The sequence below is a fragment of the Ips typographus genome, linkage group LG3, assembly GCF_016097725.1.
Source record: "Ips typographus isolate SLU linkage group LG3, UJ_Ityp_2.0, whole genome shotgun sequence".
Classification (NCBI taxonomy): Eukaryota; Metazoa; Arthropoda; class Insecta; order Coleoptera; family Curculionidae; genus Ips; species Ips typographus.
Genome location: NC_138424.1, coordinates 5,334,691 through 5,358,672, shown reverse-complemented (window position 1 = coordinate 5,358,672; position 23,982 = coordinate 5,334,691). Strand labels below are relative to the sequence as shown.

General features: G+C 35.9%; 3 protein-coding genes across 6 annotated transcripts in view; 1 reads left to right on the top strand and 2 right to left on the bottom strand.

The window, feature by feature from the left end:
- The window catches only part of LOC145726260 (uncharacterized), an 8,154-nt gene extending 2,611 nt beyond the window's left edge, over nucleotides 1-5,543 (bottom strand). The window contains exon 1 of the mRNA XM_081975281.1: nucleotides 5,293-5,543. Coding sequence (XP_081831407.1) covers nucleotides 5,316-5,534 — 219 coding nt within the window. The 5' untranslated portion in view covers nucleotides 5,535-5,543 and the 3' untranslated portion in view covers nucleotides 5,293-5,315. The remainder of the gene's footprint in view (nucleotides 1-5,292) is intronic.
- Nucleotides 1-14,382, top strand: part of LOC145726251 (uncharacterized) — a 20,310-nt gene extending 5,928 nt beyond the window's left edge. Inside the window, exons 9-10 of the mRNA XM_081975264.1 lie at nucleotides 13,926-14,085; nucleotides 14,140-14,382. Of these exons, the coding sequence (XP_081831390.1) occupies nucleotides 13,926-14,085; nucleotides 14,140-14,327 (348 nt within the window). The 3' untranslated portion in view covers nucleotides 14,328-14,382. The remainder of the gene's footprint in view (nucleotides 1-13,925; nucleotides 14,086-14,139) is intronic.
- On the bottom strand, nucleotides 14,324-23,982 carry MnM (myomesin and myosin binding protein). 4 transcript variants are annotated; one of them, XM_081975250.1, is made up of 7 exons: nucleotides 23,822-23,957; nucleotides 23,522-23,578; nucleotides 20,359-20,575; nucleotides 19,564-19,765; nucleotides 19,270-19,507; nucleotides 17,828-18,076; nucleotides 14,324-17,785 (listed from the first exon to the last, which is right to left on the bottom strand). In XM_081975250.1, the coding sequence occupies exons 1-7, from the start codon at nucleotides 23,889-23,891 to the stop codon at nucleotides 14,820-14,822; spliced, it is 3,999 nt and encodes a 1,332-aa protein (XP_081831376.1). In that variant the 5' UTR covers nucleotides 23,892-23,957; the 3' UTR covers nucleotides 14,324-14,819. The 4 variants fall into 4 exon arrangements, with proteins under 4 accessions (XP_081831376.1, XP_081831377.1, XP_081831378.1 ...); XM_081975251.1 differs by having other exon boundaries at nucleotides 14,324-17,776; nucleotides 23,822-23,956; XM_081975252.1 differs by lacking the exon at nucleotides 23,522-23,578 and having other exon boundaries at nucleotides 23,822-23,982.

Here is a 23,982-nt window from a genome sequence, read left to right as displayed (position 1 = left end):
GTCTTAAAATCAGTCCAGAACCTTCAATGCTCCTAAAGTAGTTTAAAAAGATTTCAAAACAGTACAGAAACTCCGAAATTCTTTTAAAGCAGTCGGAAGTCTTTGAAAACAGTCTAGAAGCTTTCAAAAGCATTTAGAACAGTCTAAAAGATTTCAAATGTCTTTCAACCAGTCTATAAGCTCCCAGAAGATATCAAAACAGTCTAGAAGCTTCCAAAAAATTCTAGAATCGTGTAATAGTTTCCAAATGCCTCTAAAGCATTCCAGAACTTTTAATATGCTTCTTAAACAGTCCAAAAACGTTTCAAATGCTCTCAAAAAGTTTTCAAAACAGTCTAAAATCTTCCGTATGCTTCTAAAGCAGTTTGAAAGCATAAAAAAATAATAAGAATATCTCTGAAAGAGTTTTGTGCTTTTTTTAAAGCTTTTGTACAGATTTTTATGCTTTTTTGAGAAAAATTATTTTGATTTTTAGGCGCTTTTTTTCATGGTTTTAGTGCTTTTTAATCCGGACTGTACTCATTACAGTTTGTTACAATGGTAAATCCTGTTGGGTGACAGTGAAGGGTTTCAAGGTAAATATGATTTTTCTAAAATTAAAACTACAATTTCTAACGCATTTTTAATGATTTTCAAAAGTTATGGTGAAGTTTTCGAAATTCTTTTAACCTCCAGTATCTCGGAAACGGGAAGTTCGAAAAAACCTAGGTGTAAGGTTTAAATTACACCAAAAAATTTACCAATGATTCTAACTAAAATGACTAAAATCAACCCTAAATCGACTAAACCAGGAGTTTTCCTTAAAAAGTAGATTGATTTCATAAGTGATCGCTTCAAATAGATTTCTGTACTCAATTTCACTTATTTTAATTTTTAACGTCTTAATAAAATAAATCAAGAGAGTGCAGAATCATTGACTGTTTACTGCAACTTTTTGAGGTCGTGTGTTCGACTACTAATCGAATTTGTTTATAAACCAAATAACAGCATTTTGTTGTTGTGAAAATTTACCAATTTCATTATCTGCAACGTATTAAGTGTATACGTAAACAAGTTCAGGCCGATCGACATGTGTTTTCAATTTAAGTGTTTATCATCGGGCCCCATGTCTGTTGTTGTCTTAGATCGAGTGCTTAGCGCTAAAGAAATAATCTCACTTTGTGCTTCAATTCGACCAAAGATTCTAATAAAACGTGAAAATTATGAGTTTTTAGTTTGTCTTTAGTTGACTGGAAGTTGTTTGTGTTGATAATTTGATACGTTTTCGCGTTAAATGGTTTCCTGTTATGAGGGACTTTTCGAACTGTCGACCAGTATAATAGTAACATACAGAACAAATCGACTATTACCACACAATAGATGACGAAAAGCTTTTTGTGTACTAGTTTTATTGTTTATAATCGCCGTAATTTCATGGAAAATTTGTTACTAGGTGCAATTTGAAAATGTAGGAAAAGGTGGAAACTTATTAGGTGTGAGAAAACATTACTCACTTGTCATCCAATCATTCAACAGGCAGAATTCAGATTTCAGAATGCAGTTTTTACTAAATGACATTTTAGATGTAAAAACTTTTTTAATTACAACTTAACAGTAAAATTGTAATATTTTTAAAAAATAACCAAACTTAACATTTACTTTTGTTATTACATTGTTACGTCATCCCGGATTACTTTGATTTTTGTCATATATTTAATTGTTCTTGACATTGAATTTTTAATTATGGTGATAGTTGTTATGCTTGATATCTTATATAAACCTTCTCTCTTAAGTCGCCATAAGCTTAAAAAAGGTGGGACCATTGCTGTTAAACGTATATGTCAATTTGATTTAAGAGTTATTGTTTCAAAGAGTTATTTAGGAACCTTATAACTTAACTAGAGCAACTCCTCCAGTCCTATTTCCTTATCTTTAAAAACACTAAGGGACGGTTTTTCCATCGGCTCATAAAACAGCTAATAACTATTTGGCCTCTAAAGTGTATAATATAATAGTTGAATAAGTTGTATCTCTTTTTCATTGCTAGTTTAAAAGATGACTCAAAAAGATGTCTTGTTATTGTCAGATGAGTTTGATTTGTCAATCCTTTGGTATCCGTGGCTGTTAATTAAGACCTTCAAAGGCAATCTGTTTGAAAAAGCAGAAGGTAGTAGTATTTCGTGACCATAAAATGGATATAAGAAACAAGAAGTCAGCAATAATAGATTATGATTAGGTGTCTGTAAACTAACTATTTGGCCACTAAAGTGTATCCCAAAGATTAATTGCCGAATAAGTTATCTTAGTATGTCTGGTGGATCTGCCACACTACTATAATCTTTTTTACCGCACTATTTTACCAAAAGATTAATAGTGAACATGCTTAAGGATTGATCACTCTGTTCTGTTGGCACCTTGCCCATTAATGTCAACCGATCAACACTTCAATGGGCGCAGCATCAATATTATTGCATATTTCTATACCCAAACTTCTCAGTTCATTTGTCCATAATCCATTGAAAAATGGTGTCACAGTATTGGAAATTTTAGTTTAGTCAAGGGCATCAAATCGACAATAAAAATCACCATGAATCAAGTTTACTTCAAAACATTGATGAGATTCTTCCACTGTAGTTCCTCCAAACAAACAATGAATGAGATCCTCTTTTCCTTTCATAGTAAGACCAACCTTTTCTCCAGTGGATTTTAAGATCTCATTAAACTTGTATGGCGTCTTTGACAAATTAAACACTTTATGTACCCTCTGCATCGAGTTGATGTATGACCAACCTTCAAACAGCAGAAACATGCCTTCTTGTCAGACAAAATCCTCTTCTTATTAAGTCAAAGTCATAGAACTAACTTTTTGACACTGGGCGGTCTATATGAAGTCTACTACAAAAAACGCATTTTGCACCAGAACTCTTCAGTAACCCTGCAGCTGTTGCTATATTACCACCATTTTTGCCTTTCAAAAGTCAGTACTCTATATATCAGGCCTATTTTGTCTCGTCAAATCAAAACCCTCTGCTTCAAGTGACACCCTCTGCTCATTCTCAACCTCTCCCTGAAGAAACTGCACCAGGCTCTTCATTCGAACATCCAAAGATTTACCCTCTAGTTTACCATCAGCTGTTGCCCCTTCTTTTGCGTCAAAACATTGATTCATTGAAGCACAATGCCACACTCTGAGCAACTCCTCTGGTATACATGACCCTATCAATGGAAAGAGAATGGCTGAGTATTTTTCTAAAACTATTCCCAAGGTGTCTAGAATCTTAGTTGAGTTTCAATGTTTGAAGTTATACGTTGCTTAATACGAGACGTAATACCTCCCTTATGTACATTTCAATCTGAGGTGTTCTTTTCCAAAATGTGACTTTAAACTTTCAATTATTCTGCTGTAAATTCTCTCTTATAGCAGGAAAACTCTCAACTATATTTCGGGCTCGACTTCCAGATACTGTGGCTTGAATCAGGTACTCAACCTTATCAGCTAAATCAATTTCTTGATTTTCATCAATTTTCCTAAACTGGGCCCAAAAAGACACCCAGTCTTTGATCGTAAAGTCAAACTTCTTAAACTGGATTGTGGGTTTGAAAATTTCTATTACTTGCAACATTGAACCTGATATTTGAGTAACATTGACATTGTCATCTGTATGTTGTCGTATCTGCAGCAAATTATCACACCGAATAGCTAATTCTTTCTCACGCCGAATGTAATCATCACAACTGTCTATTTCTATACTTAAATCTTGTTCACTACTGTCAGCAGCCATCTCGAATATTTCACTGTTGTACTCCCTAAGTTCACTAGCTTTTTCTCTGACAATGTCCATACGTACTCGTATTGCCTCACGATCAAGCTCTGGATATTTCGTCATTGTCAGATTAATCTGATTTGTCATTTCTTCGGAATCTCTGGTTCTTATGTAAGCCCTCTAAAGAGAATCAATTTGAAAAAGTGAAAGATTCGTCTTTCGTGATCATAAAATGGAAAAACCAAATAAGAAAGAGTTACTATAATTTAGTAACGAAATTTAGTTGTAATTTAGTAGTAACAATAGAATTGTATTCTCAAAATTATAAAAAATTGTTATTTAAAAAGTGCTAAAGTTCTGGAAAGGAAGTATGATGTATTGAAGAGGGAAGAATAATCCTCCTTTTTAATAAAAAAAAATGAAGCAACAAACTAGGATACTATAAAACTGAAAGAGGATTGTCATCCATTCTCACAGACCTTCTTCAGTCCTTAATAATGTCTTAGTTTCAAAACTCTCTTTGGCTTTGTTAAAGAGTGTTTAAAATGCAGTCTCTGACGTTTTCCTAATTTTCCGGAAAACGGAGAAATGTAATTTAATTTGAAAACCGGAAATAAGTTTCACATAAAATTCTCTAGAACTTTTCCCATTTAACCGACTCTGTAGCTCTTACGGTTACAGAGATCCCAATACATGTAGAACCAATTTGGGACACACTGTAGATTGAGTAGGTATTACGACATTGCCAGACTGCAACATTTGTATCAAATTAAGTTGATCAAAGTCGTTTTTGTGTTTTTCAGAAAAGTATATTGAAGTTCTTTATATCCACATCAATGCATTTCTTAAAAATAGTTTTTAAAGGAAACATTAACTTTTATTTACACTGTAAAGCTCAAATGTTAGAAAAGATACCTGAGCATTAACCCCAAAAACAGAAATAAAACCGTAAATTTTTGTATCTCTATAAACGAAGAAAAACGTGGGTGACTTAAAAACAAGAGTTACCTGGATCTAAATTTGCAAAAAGCAGACCTCATCGTATAAAATGTAAATGGCTCGTAAAATCAACATTATTGCAATGTTTTGACAATATAATATGACGCCAAAACCTGGATTGATTATTTTTTTTATGTCAGTAATTAACAGTGTTTTTAACAATACCAGTCACAATAAAAACATGTAGATCGAAACTGCATTGGGGTCATTACGGAGATCTTTCCGAAGATAATTTTGTTTGACAAAGAATGTGTGTTATTTATTGTGCCTATAAACATGCAATCAAGAAGTAGTTCATGATGATACAAAATAATTGTTTTGGAATATCAGAGTCGTAGTAGTTAAAAATACATTTTAAATGTATTTTGATGCTGTTTACTACGCGCAAATTTGCTCATGGTTAAACATAATAAAAGTATAGAAACTCCTGGTTTAATTACATTCCCATTGATTATTGAGTGAGGTTTAAAATTAGGTCAGACCGTTTTAACTATAGTGAATAAACAATTGTTTTGATTTGAATTGTTCTGGAAAATTAACAAACTCTTACCTTAAGTAGATAAACAGTAAATGCTATTCGGTCTCGGATTCTCCGTCCTGTTTTATGACGTTATAATTGGACTTTTTGGTTTTGAGCATCCTGAGAAAGGATCCAAGGGCGAATATCGATCTTCGATGCCGTTGGAATATTTCCGAATACAAAGTTTCTCTTAGGACTTTGCGATCCAGCTCTCTCGATTTTACCTGTGAGGGTAGGAGAGTGGGAGGAGGTGGAGGCACTCGACATTCCATGTCCGATTTGGTCACTTGCACGTATACGAAAAGTTGTACTTGTTATTTAGTCCGACACGCGTTGTAAGCAAATTGGTACTGTTTTTCAGTCCAAGTCGGGTTCCACCATCGATAAAATTTATAAACTGCCAAGGTTGACTGGCGCACTATTAAGAAACCACCTTGGGTTAGTATGTGAGGCTTATGAAAATATATAGCCACTAAGTAAATATTATCTGATATATATTTAAGTATATAAAAAGCGGGCGACGAGAGAGCAGACTTTAGGGACAAAACACCCTGTAAATATCACAGATTCTTTTTTAATAAAGCAAGCAGTGCCTCACTTAATCGGTGGTGCTTACGATACTGGACAAATAGTCGAAATGCTTTCCAAAAAATTCCTCATAAATATCACTCAGGTTGTCCAGAACACTTTGGTTTAGTACCCTAGGTGGTTTTTGTCCTTTTTGCAGGACATTACTTGTCGGTAACACTTGTAAAATCTTCGTAAAATCCTCAGCTTTTGTGGCTTCTCTGATTTGTTTCAGTAATTTATTGGACACTTCAGTGTTGATGTACTCTTTCACTGTGGGTTTCCGGACATTACGTTCTTGAACGTTTACAACCTGCAGCTCATCCAGTAACACAATACTTTTCCTAACAGGTTGCTTACTTTCCAATCTTTCAGGAACCACCAAAGGTTTTTTCCTGCCAGTAACTTCTAACTCGATATAATTGTACACTTTGCTGCTGTTACTCCTGCTGCTACCACTTCTTCTCATACTCTTCCGGTGATTGACACACGATTACTGCATTTTTTCACGAAAAATTCAAAGAAAAAACCAAACTAACTATACACTTGAAAAAATATAGTATTTAAACGCTGCAGTTGTGGAAACGGACAAGTTCACTCGGTTACTGAAGTGAAAAGCGATCCAGGTTTGGACGATCGATAGCACACTCGACATGCAGAAGCGGATCCAGGATTTCCACAAGCCAACATTGGATACTCAGAATTGTTGTAAAGTAGCTTTTTCATTGAATATGTAGAGGAAACAGTGGCGCGACTTGATTCCAGAAAACTACTTATTGTTTAGGATCCAAACATTTTAACTTTTCTCAACTTACAAAAATGTGTAAACCAGGTGGAAAGATGAAAATTACCTGCTCTTTCACTCACAAACCACGGTGGAAAGTTTAATTTCTGTCTCGAAGTAACGTTCACCACGACTTCGTCTCGGTCAACTACCTAATTTCTCGACAGAAATCAAACACTTTCCACCTGAGTATGTAATACCGGGTGTAACACTTAACTTGAGACATCTCAATATCTCGAAAAATAAGCACTTTTCGAAAAAATTTTTAGTATCAAAGTTGTATTATTCCGCGGGGGAAATACAATTGATGACAAAATTTGTGTTCCTTTATTGCAGATTCAGATTCTGCGGCTAAAAACACGTGGAATTTGTTTAAAACATTTTTTTGTATTAACGATAGATGGCGCTATAAACGACAAAATTTAATTTACATTTTTTAATTAAATTTGTTTTTTTTTCGCTCATGGCTTACCGGAATGTTTGGTAAAATCTGCTTAAAAAACCGTCGTTGCTAGGGATACATAGGTGTAATAAAAAACAAAAAAAAAAGAAAAAAAAATGAAAAAATAAAAGAAAAGAAAAAAAAATAAATAAAAAAGTTTTTTTTTTGTAAAAAATGTTTTAAACAAATTCCACGTGTTTTTAGCCGCAGAATCTGAATCTGCAATAAAAAATTGGGGGTGCCATTTAAAAAATGAAAGTTACCAAGTTACCCCCCTTCCCCCCCACATGGAGGGGCAGAGGAATACAAATTTTGTCATCAATGTATTTCCCCCGCGGAATAATACAACTTTGATACTGAACATTTTTTCGAAAAGTGCTTATTTTTCGAGATATTGAGATGTCTCAAGTTAAATGTTACACCCGGTATATTATTTCTTTAAGATGTCATTTGACAGCTCCTAACTTGGTTCCTGCGACACTTAAGAGGTTCGTTCCAACGTCCAAATCTACTGCTTTCTTACTTAAAGGCAGAGTTTTTGTGAAAATAACACTAATAACTGAGAAAACCGACCTAGAACAGTGTTGTACACGCCAAACTTAAATACAAAACTTAGTATTACTACCATCAGGGTCAGACCTAAAAACCCCAGTTATTTCCCTAATAAATAACTTTCCCGCAGGAGAAATTTCCCGGAAAAATACCATAAAGAACTACAATTTTTTGGGAAAAATTCCCTAATCCGGCAACTCTGACCATTCTATTAATTAAATTAAATTTGCATTTCAAAAATGTCATCATTTTTGTATTGAAAAGAGAATGAACAAAAACTGGAAAAACGTAGTTTTGGTGGTTTTATGTCCGTTTCCCCAACATTGGCTAAGTTGAGTTTAAGGACGGTGTCGGATAAGTTTAGTTTAGACTGTACTGGTACTGAAATATGAACAATGTATAGAAAGCTACATTAACGACAGAATCCTGAAAAAAAAACTCTAAAAATCAACCACATGCAGACACACTTAATAAGCACATAGAGGAGAGCGAAACATTTTACCAACACCTACAGAATACTATAGACAAACAAAGCAACACGGATAAAATCATTATACTCGGGGATTTGAACGCCAGAATAGGCAGGAAAGTAATATCAGGCATAAAACAAAAATACAATGAAGAGATAACCCACGAAAACGGAGAAGTCCTGATAGACTTTTGTGCTAGAAACGAACTACGAATGAACAACACGTATTTCCCTCACAAAGAGCAACATAAATACATATTTAGTAACACCAGAGATCAAAAGTCGATGATTGACTACGTAAGAAGTAACCAGGATAATCACATCATCACAAGTAATAGATGTAAGAGCACTAACCTCAGGGAACATATCACAACCTACTACTGTGTAAAATGATCATGGAAAACCCCACAGGATCAAAAAACTGCTTAATATTCAATCACTGACAGATAATGGCACGAGAAGCCTGTATGAGAACCGATTAACAATTAAACTGAAAGGACTTATTACGCTGATGTGTAATGTGGAGAGCTGATGGAATACAATCAAATCATGTATGGTAGAGGCAGCCGAAGAATCCATTGGTAAAAGAAAAGTCAACATAAATGGGACCAATAATAGCAAAAAACTCTGGTTCTGCCACGAAGTTAAAGACCTTTTACAACAGAAAGAGAAATAGAATCAATGCCAGAATCAAAGTCATAAAACGAGATTACTTTTATAAAAGCCTTTTATAAAAATACTGGAGAATTAATGCTGAAAAGCAAGACTTAATAGGACATTGTAAGACATAAACTGTATTAAGTTTATATTTTAAACCATCAATTCTATTATGGAAGAGACCTCATTGGCTTTGAATTTTTTTTGTCTCATTCTGAGGTTTACCACATTCAATGTGTGTCAAAAAGTTGTAATTTCTTCCTTTCTCTTACATGGTCATGTTTTTTTAAGAGCTTTGCCCTCCTGTTTCCTGGAGATATTTATTAAAACAAAGGAGTCGCGGCTTCCATCTCGCGGCAAATACTTGAAATACAATTTTAACGATTTTGTAGAAGAAACTTCTACGAGTTCATTCAATAATTGTTTGCGGGTTTATCCCAATAATGGCAATTTTTTAACTACTAAACTATAAAAAAAACCACTACGCCCCTGCACTTTTTGAATATTATATTACTATTACTGGTTATACACGTTTCCGCCATAATTTGCTTTATTAAAACATTTTTAGATTTCTTCGAATTCAGTATAGTTTTTAAGTAGTAATTACCGATTAGTATAAACACTGGTCACGTCTAAAAAGTGCAAAATTATTATCTTTGTCTATTTCTAGACTTGATTCTAAAATCCTGACCTTCCGTCGTAGTTTCCCAATTTCCAATGAATTTTTCGTCATTTTCATAAACAACGATCAACTATTATAATCATTACCGTCACAGCTAATTAGAAGCAGTAGTTTAGATGAAAAATCAGCTTAATATCCAATTATATTGATGAATTAATCAAAAATTATTCATGAAATCTTCACTCGATGAGCGATTTAGATGAAAAATCAATATGAATCCCCAACATATTGAAGAATTAATCAAAAATTACTCATGAAATCCTCACTTGATGAGTAGTTTAGATGAAAAATCAGCATAATACCCAGACATGTTGATGGATTAATCAAAAATTACTCATGAAATCTTCACTCGATGAGCAATTTAGATGAAAAATCAGCATAATATCCAGTTATGTTGATGGATTAATCAAAAATTACTCATGAAATCTTCACTCGATGAGCAATTTAGATGAAAAATCAATATAAATCCCCAACATATTGATGAATTAATCAAAAATTACTCATGAAATCTTCACTCGATGAGTAGTTTAGATGAAAAATCAGCATAAATACAAATTAGGAGTGTTTTTAATAAAACAGTGTAAAATTCAATTATTACCTGTTTTATCAGTTTGGAAAGTTTTAGATAGGAAAACAAAACAACAATTAATAATATACAGGGTGTTTCACGATAAATGTCATATTTCCGGGTTTGATAGTGCATCAGAAAATAAACCAAGTTTTCTATAGAGGGTGTTCAACAAATTCTATGAGTTATCTCAGAAATTATTGTTGATAGAGCTTTAGGTAAATGGAGGCAAAGTTGCAAATTTTATTGATAAATAATTTGTTAAAAAAAATATTCATAGCATTCGGAGATATCCGACAAAAACCGAAAAAGTCAAATTTATGAATTATATTTTTACCACTTTTTTATTGATTATTTTGGAAAATCAATATGGGATCTTCTGGAAGAAAATATATTTAGTTTTCAGCTCCCACGTTTCGTTTTTTAGATACCATCATCAACTTAAATTGTTCAAATACTTTGTTATTATTTTGGTTTTTAGAAGCTACAGATTTTACGAAACTAACAATGTGTCACACTATGTGAATGAATGAAAACTAGAAACTAATATCAAAATTATGAAAATGTACTTGAGAACTGAAAATTTACATCAAATTTATGAAAATTTACTTATAAACTGCAAGAAACTTTTTATAGTGATGGAACACCTTTTATACTAGAATAATAAGAAGTTTTCTACTAATTTACACATTTATTACAGACATAAAAATATTTACAACAAATTAAAAAAAAAAAAATATTTTTTACTGGAGTCGAACGTTGTGGGTTATTATAAAATTTTGATGTCTGTTCAGTGTGCTTTCTGCAGACAAAATCAAATATTTTTGGTCTAGTCCTGACCTGGACACGCACAAATATGTATATTATAATCACATTAAATACTTCAAGAACTTTTAAGAGGCTTATTAATAACCCTCGTCAAGATGAATGAAGGGGGCTATAAATAAGACTTGTACAAGCTTTTTTATTCCTGCAAAGAGTAAACTGTGTTTTTGCTAATTTTAGATTGCGTCGGCATATAAGTAAATCCGCTTAAAAACGTGGCATATGTATATCATATAGATAATTTTAAATCTATAAACCGGATGTATGTACGATTTTATGAGGTGGACTAGGAAGTGTTTGTGTTAACTACACAAGGTCTTATCTTGCCTTGCAGGATCAACTTTGGAATGGAATATCTCGCGCCTCTCAGAGTATGACCAAGATAAGATATCTTTCGTATCTTCTCACTTCTAAAACTTCAGTTGTAAACTTCAGCCATCCTCAACACCTCTTCGTTGGTTTTGCGCGCAGTCCATGGAATGCGGAAGAGTCTAAGAAGGGTTCACATTTCAAGTGCCCCTATACGGTTCTATTAACTTACCCTTTAGTTTCTATAACTTTTTGGATAGCGGGTAGACACTTTCTATATTCTCGACAGAGACAGGTTTACTTCAGGAATGCCAACAAATGTCTCCTATACCTAAACCGGAAGATTCTTCATGTCCCATCCTTAAATCCTTAGCTAAATCTATACGTCCCTTTCCTGTATCCTCCCCTTGAGGAAACCACCCAAGTATTTTATTTTTTTCCTTGTAAGACATCATGGATATGTTCTTATTAAATGAGCTCCTTGGGTGCGTATTCTTGAAATGGGGAAAGGAAGTTATCAAGAGAAAGGTCTGTAGAATGTGACAGGAAGCTACCATTGTCAGCTTTCTCTGTCACATTCTATCAACACTTCTCTTGAGAGTGTCGATCCTTGCTTTCAAGAATTAGGGCCCTCATCGGATTTCCGAAGGGAGCAAATAAGAATGGAAACATAAATAATAAAAAACTGTAAACAAAGCAAATTAATAGAATATCCACCTGGAATATGTGAAGACAATGGCCTGATCTGGAAAGTTTCAGAATGGATAGTTGGAGATGAGAATATTGAATATAGAGATTTTGGAGGTTATCAACCGAGAAGAGGAGAATGACGTAGTAATGTGTGTTTAGTCCCAGGAGCTGCCTTTGGACTTGTCAGTAAGGCTTGCCATACTGTCTTGGAATAACTTCGTGATATTGGAGAATTAGAACTGTATTGCTGGTTGCAAGGCGTGTCGCCCACAGTATTATGGGAGTGAGTGAGATGAGAGGGCCCAGCTCCAGCTACTGCGATATGGAAAGTTTTAGAGTATACTATTCTGGAACAACTAATGGAGGTTACGAGCACAGAATGGGATTGATTTATCAGAAAGGATGTTGCTAGACACGTCACTAATTTTGTGCCTATGAACGAAAAAGTCATGCTCCTGTGCAAGATAAGGGTATGGGGAAAGTTCTTTAACGATACACTGATCAATACTCATGCACCATGATGACATGACAACCAAACCAAATCGCCCATGTTCTCATAGACTCAAGAAACGGTTCAGACGTAATGGACTGCCGAAGTTATTGAGGTGCAAACATAGATTCGGTCCATTGCCTACTCCAAACAACTATAAGAGCGCAAATATCAAAGCTACCAAAGACAGCGTCAGGGAAGAAAGATGTAAAGTGGGTAGACTACATAACGCAGCTACCAGAACTGAATATGAAAATCAACTGAGAGGTAAAATAAATGGAAGAAATAAAGATGAACAGCAAGAGGTAATCACAATGTGGGAGAAACTGAGAGAAAATATTAAAAGCACAGTAGATGCCAAGAAACCAGTGGTTTGATGAGGACTGTGAAGGAGCAAATCGAAAAAGGAATGAAGCTAGGAAAAAGGTGCAGGCCCGAAAAACCCGTGCCTCAATTGAAGAATACCAAAATAAACAAAGAGCAGAAAAACCAATGCATATAGAGAAGAAAGAAAAATAGTGGAGCGAAGAACTGGGAGAAATAGAACAACTGAAGAGAGAACAAAAGTATAGAAAATTTTACAGAAAAGTCAATGTCAATAGAAGCAGCTTTAAACCGCAGACAACTCAATGTAAAAATGAGCAGGAAGAACTGATATTCACCAAGAGAAATGTATTAGAAAGATGGGTAGTACTTTACAAGGTAAGTTGATAGAAACTTTTTTTCATATTTTTATATTTTTAGACGAGTTCACATATCCTGAAGTCCTGCGGATATATTATGAAACACCCTGTATACGAAAACGTTTCATTATTAAGTGAAACGATGGGGGGTCTCAAACTTTAACAGCAAATTTCCAGAGACAATTAATTATTGTCGTAATGGAGAAAATGCGACTGAAAATAACTAGAAAATTTTTCTTTTGTTTATACACACACTGGCACTATTTTCAGAATTTATGAATCCCATCACATTTCGTTTATTCGGGGGCGTAAAATTTCATATTTTTAGACTAATGAATGACTCTTTATAATTTTATTTCGGTAACCTGAAAATATTGCAATTAAAATTCTTTGCGTTTATTTGTTCAAAAAATAAACCGTCAGTCCGAAAGGATGTGGAAGTGTACGATAGTATGTTAATGGATCTCAAGTTCAGGAAATTTGTAATGGTAGTGGTTTTCTATGAAAAAGATGACGCAAAAGTAGTTTTTTTTTTATTTCATAGTTACAATTAAATTACCAAAACCAAGGCAAATAATGTTATTTTAGTAACGGGCGGTAAAAATGATCGACAATCCTAGATCGTCAGGTCCATGGAAACCTAAGGGGAAACAAACGTTACAGTGCCAATTGTGCGTAATTGTAAGTTTATGACTCAAAAATAATTAAAAATTTTCCCTAAATATCCAAATGTGTTTCGAATTCCCCTGAGATGAGGAACTTTTCCCATACCTCTCCCAACACTGCAATAGGAGGCGTAAGTTAAATTAACAATGTTAAACCACAACAAACTGTAATGACATCAAATATCTTCACACTGGAAAGGTTTCCTTCTTTCTTTCACACTCAGAAAACTATTTTAATATAAAGCACAATGTCACTTGCGTCAAATACTCTTTGTTGCAGGTACTTCCAAACGATCCGAAAGCAAGAAGACTATTTGTCACTTCTGGGGGTTTGAAAAAAGTCCAGCTTCTGGATGCCAAACCAGGCAGTACCCTAATGGAGTACATCACCGTGATTAACTCGTGCTTCCCGGAAGAAATCGTCCGATTCTATTCTCCAGGTTTCTTCGAGTTTGTTAATCATTGATTGGGTCCAAATACGGTAATGGTTTTAGGGTTTCCTGATAGTCTGCTGGACCAAGTCGAAATGTATGCCCCACAATTAATGACGGTACTGCGAGAGACTGCAAGAAGCAGTGAAGAAGTCCAGACTGAAATATTAAAAGGAGTGGTCGCTAGGGATGAGCTGAGCACCGATACGGATTCTGCGCAAGTTATAGCAGAAAGTGATAAACCAAATTGATAAGTGGAAGTTTGTATTTTTCTACATTTAATTTTAATTAAACTATTAACTCAAATTAAGGGTTTTACCCTTGTTTTCGAAGGTATGCAAAGGTGCTTAACTACCTGCGGTACATACATGGGTACTTTTGTACCTTTTCCAATATTTTGCCACACATTGACTTTGATGATTTCATAGAGTGTCTCAGGCAAGTTGACTCTTGTTGGATTTTACACATTTCTAGTAAATGCCACTACAACTTTCTTTTCCCAAAACTATAATTTAATAGTATTTTTGTGATTTATACTAATGGCAACTACATAAACTGTAACAAACATAATATCACTTAGTAGCCCCTTTAGTACAGTATAATAATATTAATAATAAAATAATAGTGAAATCATAGATTTCAATCTGAATTAAACACAACCAACCCCCTAAAATATAATACTAATATACACACTACAGATGAAACTAAACTAAAAAATATCATCAGGAAACTCATATAACATATTAATCAGAATTCTTCTTGGACTGTATTTTCTTTAGCATCCAAGCAGGAATACGTTTCTTCACTTCTTCTTTAAGCTGTCTGTACACCATGACCAGCAGAACTGGTATGGCCAGCAGCTCGTTGTCAAACAAATACAGCCAACAGGCTACAGCAAACATGGCTAAATCCATCACCCAATCAACTGCTGTTCTGACCTTTCTTTCTGCAAGTGCCGCCAACTCCTCTTGTCTTCGTTTTTCATCCGGAGTGTAATTTTCCAAATATCCGGAAGTTTGAGTAGTAATTTCCTTTAGCATTGTTCGTTTTACTGGACTTGGTGACAGGGAGTTTCTTCTAGATGTGCTTGGTCCCTGCTCTTCTACTTTTGGACTCCAATTTTCTGGTCTAGCTGGACTTAAAGCAGATTTTCTGGTAATGCTGGTGCCTCTTTTGCTTGGCGATTTGGATCGACTTACTGCCCGCTTTCCTTGTGTTGTGAGAGAAGATCTTCTTCCTGTGGGGTTTTGTGAGGTATGGAACGAGCTGGCAAAGTTGCCCAACTGGACTCCAGTTCCGCTATCTCGTCTTCCTGATGAAAAACCTGCAGAACTGTCTCGTCTGACGCTGGTTCCACTGTCACGTTTTGGGCTTGTTGCACTATCTCTTCTTTGTGGAAGACCAGTTCCACTGTCACGTCTTACAGATTTTGTAGGAGACTTTTCCCTGTTAACAGGGAGTGGTAATTCTAGACTGGGTCTTCTAATTGGGGATGTGGTAGTAGAGGGCTGTTGACTCTCGAATGGTTTTCTGACTGGGGATCTAAACACTGGGAAAGTATCGTAGTGATCCGTAAAGCTGCTTCTTCTGTAGCTTGGGGACACGCTTTGATAGCCACTATCCTGGCTCAAGTTTTCTTTGGATGGCGTCTGCTCTTTGCTACTAAAGTCTTCTTCTTGGGGTGTCTCTAACCCCTCTGCAGCCTTTTTCAGTTGCTCCCTGTCTAAAATAGGGTTACTCCTTCGTCTCTGCCCTACACTTTTCACTATGTGATCATAGTGATCAGCCATTACTTTAGCGTCCTCATCCACTTTTTTTTTATCTAGGAGGTTTTTGGGAATTACTACACTAGCTGCAGTAATTCCAGAGATTTCGGCTCCTGACGTAACACTGGGTAGAGCAGTATTACTTTGGGTTTTCTTTTTCAGTTTAGGGGAGTCTTTTTTAGTGGGAAGATGAAGGTTTTGAGCTATGGTTAGGGATAAAGAACGTTTTCTGGGTTTGGTGTTCTCATCACTTTCGTCACCTGAAGAGGACAATAGTGTAGGTAGTTCAGGCACTGCCAACGACTTGGAGCGGTTTCGTTCGAGAACTATATCTGGCCTAGGAGACAAAGCACGTGCTGTTTTTATAGGGGATGATGGTGGGGAAACAGCAGGGGAAACTGAAGGTGCGTCAGTTTTCTTGAGGATTGGTTTGGGAATAAAGTTGGGGTCAGGTAACTCCTTCTTTTTGTTGAGAATTTCGAAAGGTTCGTTGGTAAGTACCACCATGCCACCTAAGGCACCTGGAGGACGATAAGTGTCTTCTTCAGGATCAGTAACCAAGACTTTTTTGGTTCTTTTGTGAATTTCTTTTTTAAACTTTTCCATTTCTGAGTTAGAGTCGCTGTCACTCTCTGACATGCTTTCTTCGTATGAAGCTTTCCACAACTCCTCCTCTTGATCACTTACTGGGCTTCGCTCGTAACTAGCTTGACTATAAAGTTTGTGGCTTCTAGATTCAAACTCCTGGTCTGTTAATTCCTCAGAGGTAGTTTGGTCATTGTAGAACATCTCGCGCTTCATATTAACTAAAGGCGGAGCCCTTTTGAGAGGAGTTCCCGGCGTGACATTGATCAATTCTGAAGGGTTTTTCAGACTGTGTCGTTTCTGAGACCATTTACTGCGCTGCACATTCTTTCGTAATGAATGTCTTCTATCCAAACCCACTATGTCATCACTATCTTCAGAGTTGATTCTGATTTTAGGTATTTCTCTTTCGCGTTCAAACTCTTCTTCTTTAGCCGCAGCTTCGTTAAACCGCATTACCGTCCGTTCATGCAACAACTCTGTCGAACTTGCTGAATATTTTAATGGGGGGAATTCTAGGGCTTCTAAGTTGGACAACTCAGGTGCTGACAAAGACATAGGTGGTGCTACAGAATTTTCTTCGAAGAGGTCGCCACCTTCAGAGTAAAGGACCAGCATAAATTCTGAGCTGTCTGTAACTGTAGCACTATGCTCTCTGACTAGTTTGTTCTTAAGTTTTGGACTAGGAGGTAGTTTTGGAGGATCGACAGTCACAGCTTTGAGTGGTTCTTTTGGTGGTTCAATTTTTACGGTGTACACTGCACTTTGGTGGTCTTCGTCAAAGCTTTCTGCAGCCCTTTTCAATAGTTTCATTTCAGGAGAACCGTATGCCAAATCTCTAGCTATAGATGCTCGATCAAAGATGTTTCTATTGACGTGAGATACTTCTTTACGAGGTAACATCGGAGAAGCTTCAGGGGTTTGCTGTTGGCTTTTGCTTTTTAGTCTTTTTGGTCGCACTGGAGGTGCAGTAGAATTTTGGGTCTCAACCCTTGAAGATGATTGAGATCGAGGTTGTCTAGGTGGGTTAGTTTCTCTAGAGTTTCTAGAAGGAGGGTGGATCAACCCTCTCTTAGGATCAGGGATGAAGATTATTTCTGATTCTTCACTAGGTTCGCTAATTCCGTAAGGGCTTTCAGCCTTGATTCTAAACTTATACTCGCTCCCTTCTATAAGTTCACCCAGTCTGGTTGAAAGCTGTCGGGTTGTGGCAGCTTTCAACCACACATTCCATCCAACACGATAGTACTCGATAATGTAGTTTCCTATTTTACTGCCACCATCATCTTTTGGTGTTGACCAAGATAAGGTAACTGAACGGCCTAAGGTCATCATAACCTGAGCTTTCCCTGAAAAAACTTTTATTTTAAATTAAGTAGATAAAGTGGAGTGAATAGTACCTGGTGGTGATGGCTTGTCAGTAATAGTGACAAGAAACGAAGCCGTATCAGCACCCAGTTTGTTAACAGCTTTAATTTGGTACTCTCCACGGTCAGATCTTTGGGCGTCAGCAATTTTAAGGGTGCTGGTTTTGTCGGAATAGTCGATTTCGTAGCGCTCATCATTTTGAATAGACTCGCCATTATGGCTCCAAAAGACTAGGGGCGTGGGTCGCCCCACCACTGAGACTTTGAGGCGGATTATTTCTCCTGCAATAAATAATTAGTTGGAAAAGCATTTGAAGCTTAAAAAATGGTTGAATAAGAGGCAAAACTATAATATAGAGTGCACTAATGTGAAACAAAAAACGTTTAACAAAAATAAAATAAATACTAACAGAACTAACTTGGACACATCTTAACACTACTCCCAAAAATTTACAGTGAATCGGAGAGTACGTCAGGGATACTGTTTAGAAAAGCGTTCAGCGAAACATAAGAAGACATTAAGATATATGGAGAAACCATCAATTATTTAAGGTATGCAGACGATACAGTTCTCATAGCAGAAAGTGCTGAGGGATTACAGGAAGTAATAGACCGAGTTGTAGATGCATTTGACATAGATTGCATGCTGATTGCATTAGGGCGGCTCTCGACAGGCTCATATGGAACAACATGATTGCCAACATCCATAAAGGATAGGCACTGACAGAAAAAGAAGATTTAAATTTGTTTAAGTTATCTAGTAACACAGCTGACGTAACATTATGGCTTGACTTCATCCTAATTTGATTAGATTTTTGGTATAGAAGAAAGAAAATTGTAGAAGTTGGAATTTACAGCACTCTAAAAGACGTAATTCCTGGAATACAAGAAATTTGTTCGGAGGATTAATTATAATCCGGATTCAGAAAGCTGGAATAAGGATTGTCAACAGAAGTGCTCATAGAATATGAGAATATAATGATATATGATTATGAACAATTGACAATAAACAAAAATTGACAGTATCTCTGTTGTGATATTATGTTTCTTTTAGTGGCTCCTTTCGGTTGTCCTAAGAGTGCGGCTTCTGATGCATTTAGAAGAAATCTTTCAATCAAGACTAGTTTCTATAAGCTTCTTCTTACGTTAGAACTGAGTCCTGTGTTTTGTTTATCTCCTCTCTTCTATCACTCTTCTTCGGTTTCATGCTCATCTCGCCACATCTTGGATCTCACATATTTCCTTTATTTCTTCATATCTCTTCCGGTCAAATAGCGTATGGCCTGTTACTGATCTTACTGTTCGCATTTCTGCTGTTCTTAAGGTTATGCCTTTGTGGTTTGGGCTTTCACTTCATCCTTTAGGTTCCTATTACTTGTTATGTTTGTCTCTTGATATTTGAAAGACTCAGATCACCTGTTCTACACTCTGATCGTAAATCTACAAGCATACCACTCAAAAATACTAAGACTTACCAATTTCAAACAAAAGCCCATCTTCATAATTCCTGGGAAGTCGTATACCTGGTGGAGCCTCCACACTAAGCTTAGCCTTGGTGGTGACGTGGCCAGCACGATTTGTGGCCGTGCATTTGATTTCGCCTTCGTCAGACAACGAGGTCTGGTGAATCGTGAGGACGCTTCGATCGTGCTCGGTAAGGATTCGGATTCGTCGGCTGCTGAAGATTTCGAAATCGTCTTTGAACCAGCATATCTGCAATTACAACATTATTAACAGTTTGGCTGGACTTGTTTTGGTGGTGGTGTTACTCTTGGTGCAGGCTGGCCAAGGAAGTAGGCCACAAACTCGCATTTTTCGTTTTCTAAAGCGACGGTGTCAACCACTTCTTGCGTGAATTTGGGTGCTGTCACAGCTGATCGGTGTAAGGTGACGGTGATAGGTTCGGAGACTTCCGAAGGGTTCGAGTAACCCACGGCATTTTCAGCACTTACTCGGAATTGGTACCTCCATCTGTTTTAATACATTAACATCAACATTAGTCACCTCTATCTAGATGAAACAGAATGTTGGATATGATGTCCCTATCGCTATCTATAAATAGTTTTTTTTTTTGACGCTGAGAACCACTCTTATTCTACACCCTGTACAAGGTTTGTCAAAAGGCAACATTCCTAAAGTCATTTCTAGCCTTAAAAGTGAACTTTTAGACTATTTTTAGTAGTAAACAATGAGTTTTCTGCACTACAATCCCTGTCTTGATTTCCGGACTTGAAATGCAGTTTCAGACAAAATTAATTTTAAGACTATTCCTATAGTAAATAGACAAAGTTGTGACCGAAATCTGGAAAACTAGGATCAATTTGGCCACGCTGTAAACTGTGTTTTTTAGCATTAGAATGGTAGTAGTATTTCTCAATTAAAGCAATTTTGGTTCTTTTTCACATAATTTAATAATCCAAGTAAACAAATTGTAATAGTAAAAAAAATAAACATCTAAATGGAATGTAGGCCCGGGTCCAGAAACATTTAATTTTATAGCTGGATTTTATGAGTAACACACAACTTTTAAAATACTATTTGACCTTCCAAATATCAACACTTACCCGGGTTCAAGTCCGCTGAGAGTTATCTCAGGAAATGGTACTGGAAGCGGTGTTGCCCTCACCCAATGGGGTGAACCAATTCTGCGATGTTCGACAAAGTATCCAATTATGGGGGAGCCACCATCGTTAAAAGGGCGCGTCCAGTGCAAAGTGATCAAATCTGGGGTTCCTTCACTTTCTGGTAAGAGTTCTGGCTTGCCTGGGGCAGTTGGTCGGTCTGGAAATGATCACAACTTCAGTTTCCCGCATATTCCAACAGAAAAACGAATTAAAGTGGTTTTGTTGTATTGTGACATGCAACAGTTGTCGTGCCCTTAAAATGTGTGGAAAAAATACTACCACAAGCCAAGATACCACTTTGGTGTTTCTGAGCAACAAAAAACGTCGGGTGACGCCGCTGCTGATGTTTTGGTGCTTCTGAGCAACTAAAAAATTTCTGATAAACTTAGGATGTTTCTGAGTCTCCAATGCCGTTTGAGAACCCCTTTAAACTCATTCGCGGCTTAGAATCCACTGATGACATTTTGGTGTCTCTGAACAACTGAATACAGCTTTAGAACTTCTAGTGACATTTTTGAAGATTCGTCAGTTCTAAAGCCGCTGATACTAGCCGCTTTGGTGTTTCTTAGCTGCAAAAAAAGTTTGAGAACCTTTGGTGACATTTTCCAAGCACCGAAGACAGTTTGAGCTGCTGATGGTGGCGTTTTAGTACTTAAAACTGCTTTGAAAACTTTTGGAGCCACTGATACTATTTTGATGTTTTTGAGCTGCCAAAAACCGTTTGAGAATAACTTCCCACAATTTTAAGGTTTAAAAAACAGAGTCGCTGATGTCATTTTGGTGCTTCTGAGTAACTAAAAACAAGGTTAGTATTTTTATTGACATTTTAAAGAATCAGAAGACAGTTTTGGATCTACTAATGCCATTTTGTCATTTTGGGGTTTTCGGACCCCAAAAAAAAATACGTTTAAGAATTTCTAATGACATTATTTAAGCTTGGAATACACTGATGCAATTTTGGTGTTTCTGAGCAACTAAACAGTTTTAGTATTTCTGGTGACATTTTATAGAGTCATAAGACAGTTTAAGATCTACTGATGCTATTGAGAGTTTGCAAAAACATTTTTATATAGAACATTATGACATTATGATGTTTCTGAGCGATCAATACCGTTTTATATACACATTGACAATACACTGATGACAATTTAGTGACATTTTTTAGGACTTTAAAACAGTTCTGAAGCCGCTGATACTATTTCGGTGTTTCTAAGCTACAAAAAAAAGTTTGTTAACCTTTGGTGATTTTTTCCAAACATAGAAGACAGTTTGAGGGCTGCTGTTGGCGTCTTGGTACTTTTGAGCAACTAAAAACAGTCTTAGAACTTCTGGTGGTTATTTTTAAAGATCAAAGGACAGTTTTCGAGCTACTGATACTATTTTGATGTTTTTGAGCTGCCACAACCGTTCGAGAATTTGTTCTAATAATTTTGAGGTTCAGAAGACAGTTGAAGATCCGCTGATGTCTGATGTAATTTTCGTGCATCTAAGTAACTAAAAACTAATTTTTATTATTGGGGACATTTTATAGCATCAGAAGACAGTTTTGGATCTACTTATGCCATTTTGGTGCTTCTGAGCAACTAAGAACAATAATAGATCTTCTGGTGACATTTTAAATAATCAGTAAACAATTTTGGAGGCACTGCATTTTGTTATTTGGTGTTTCTGAGCGGCAAAAACTGATTGCGAGTCTCAATCAGACAGTTGGAGAGCCGCTAATGCAATTTTGGTGCTACTGAACAATTAGAAACAGTTTTAGTATTTCTGGTGAAATTTTAGATGATCAGAAGAAGATTGTTTTGGATCTACCTATGCCATTTTGTCATTTGGGTGTTTTTGGCCCGAAAAAATAACGTTTGAGAATCTCTGGTGATATTTTTTAAGCTCGGAAGACAGTGAAAGAGCCAGTGATGTCATTTTGGTGCTTCTGAGGAACTAAGAACAATTTTAGAACTTCAGAAGACAGTTTTGGTTGCACTGATACCACCTTGTCATTTTGGTGTTTATGAGCTAAAAAGCCCGTTTAAAAATTCTAGTAAAATTTTATTAACTCAGAAAACAGTTTTGAATCCACTTATACCACTTGGTGGCAAAAAACAATTGGGAATCTTTTTTTAAGCTTGGAACAGACATTGATGCAATTTTAATGCTTTTGAGCAACTAAGAACAATTTTAGAACTTCTGGTGACATTTTAAATGATCAGAAGACAGTTTTGGTGGCACATTTAGTCATTTTGGCGTTTCTGAGCTGAAAAAGCAACTTAAAAATTTCTAGTGACATTTTCTTACGATCAGAAGACAATTGAAGAGCCGCTGATGCCATTTTAGTGCTTTTGAGCAACTAAAATGAGTTTTAGGGTTTCTGGTGACATTTTATAGGATCAGAATCAGTGATCAGAAGTTTTAGATCTACTAATGCCATTGAAATATGACAATACAACCCAATTTGTTTGAAATAAGCCATTTAATCAAAGAAAAAACAACAAATCATTATGGTTCAAATTTGCTGGAAACAAGACACTATTCTAAAGGGGTTCGTCATAAGAACTGATAATAATTTGACGCAAAAATAGACTTAAATGACATAAATGATATTCTTTGTTGTAAATAAATGAAAACGCTATGCATTTTTCAAAGAGAATTTTCATGCTTCTGATACGTCTGCAGATTGTTGTAAAAGTCAACTTTAGAAGGTTTAAATATTTAATTTCCTGCATTTCCCAATAATTATAGAAAGAACAACAAATATCATTATGGTTCAAATTTGCTTGAATTAAGCCACCGTTTTAATAGGTTTTTGCCATAAGAACTGGAACGAGTTTGATGCAAAAATTGACCAAAATGACATCTTATTTGCTAGTAAATAAATTAAGAAACTACGTACATTTTCAAAGAGAGTTTTCAAGTTTTTGACACAACTGCAGATTGTTGTAAAAGTCAGTTTTAAAAGCTTTAAATATTTAAGTTGGGTTAGAGAGTTTTAGAGATATATTTACGTTTCAAAAACATTGTAGAAGCAATTTTTCCGCACATTTTAAGTACACCGTGTATTTTAATCGGACAATTGACTGATAAACTGACATAACCCATGCACGGTTACCTAAACCGTCGTCGTTATCGTCAAAACTTTGGGTCGGCCCTTTGGTAAAGCAGGATCCTATAGGTCAAAAGAATTGAATTATACAAACTAATTACAAAATCAGTTTAACCATAAAACAAGGAAACAATCATTAAAAGGTTAACTGACACGTTAACACACTTCTAAAAATACGCCAAGTTTTCCCGACCTGACATCATTTGACTTACTATATTAAACTTTTCTCGTTTCGCTGCTGGTTTGGGTTGAGTTTAGCGTTTTTTTTTTTTGGGCAAAAACAAGGGAAAAAAGTATGAAATTTACCTGCAGCTTTCCAATGCACTTGTTTTTTATTTCTCACTCTCGGATGGGGTTTAATATGCGCGTTTCCCATATCGCACCATGGCAGCGGCTGCCTCAGGCCGACCTACTACTAACTGGGATAATTTTAGGATCACCGTAAGCGAATCGTGGATCGTTTATTT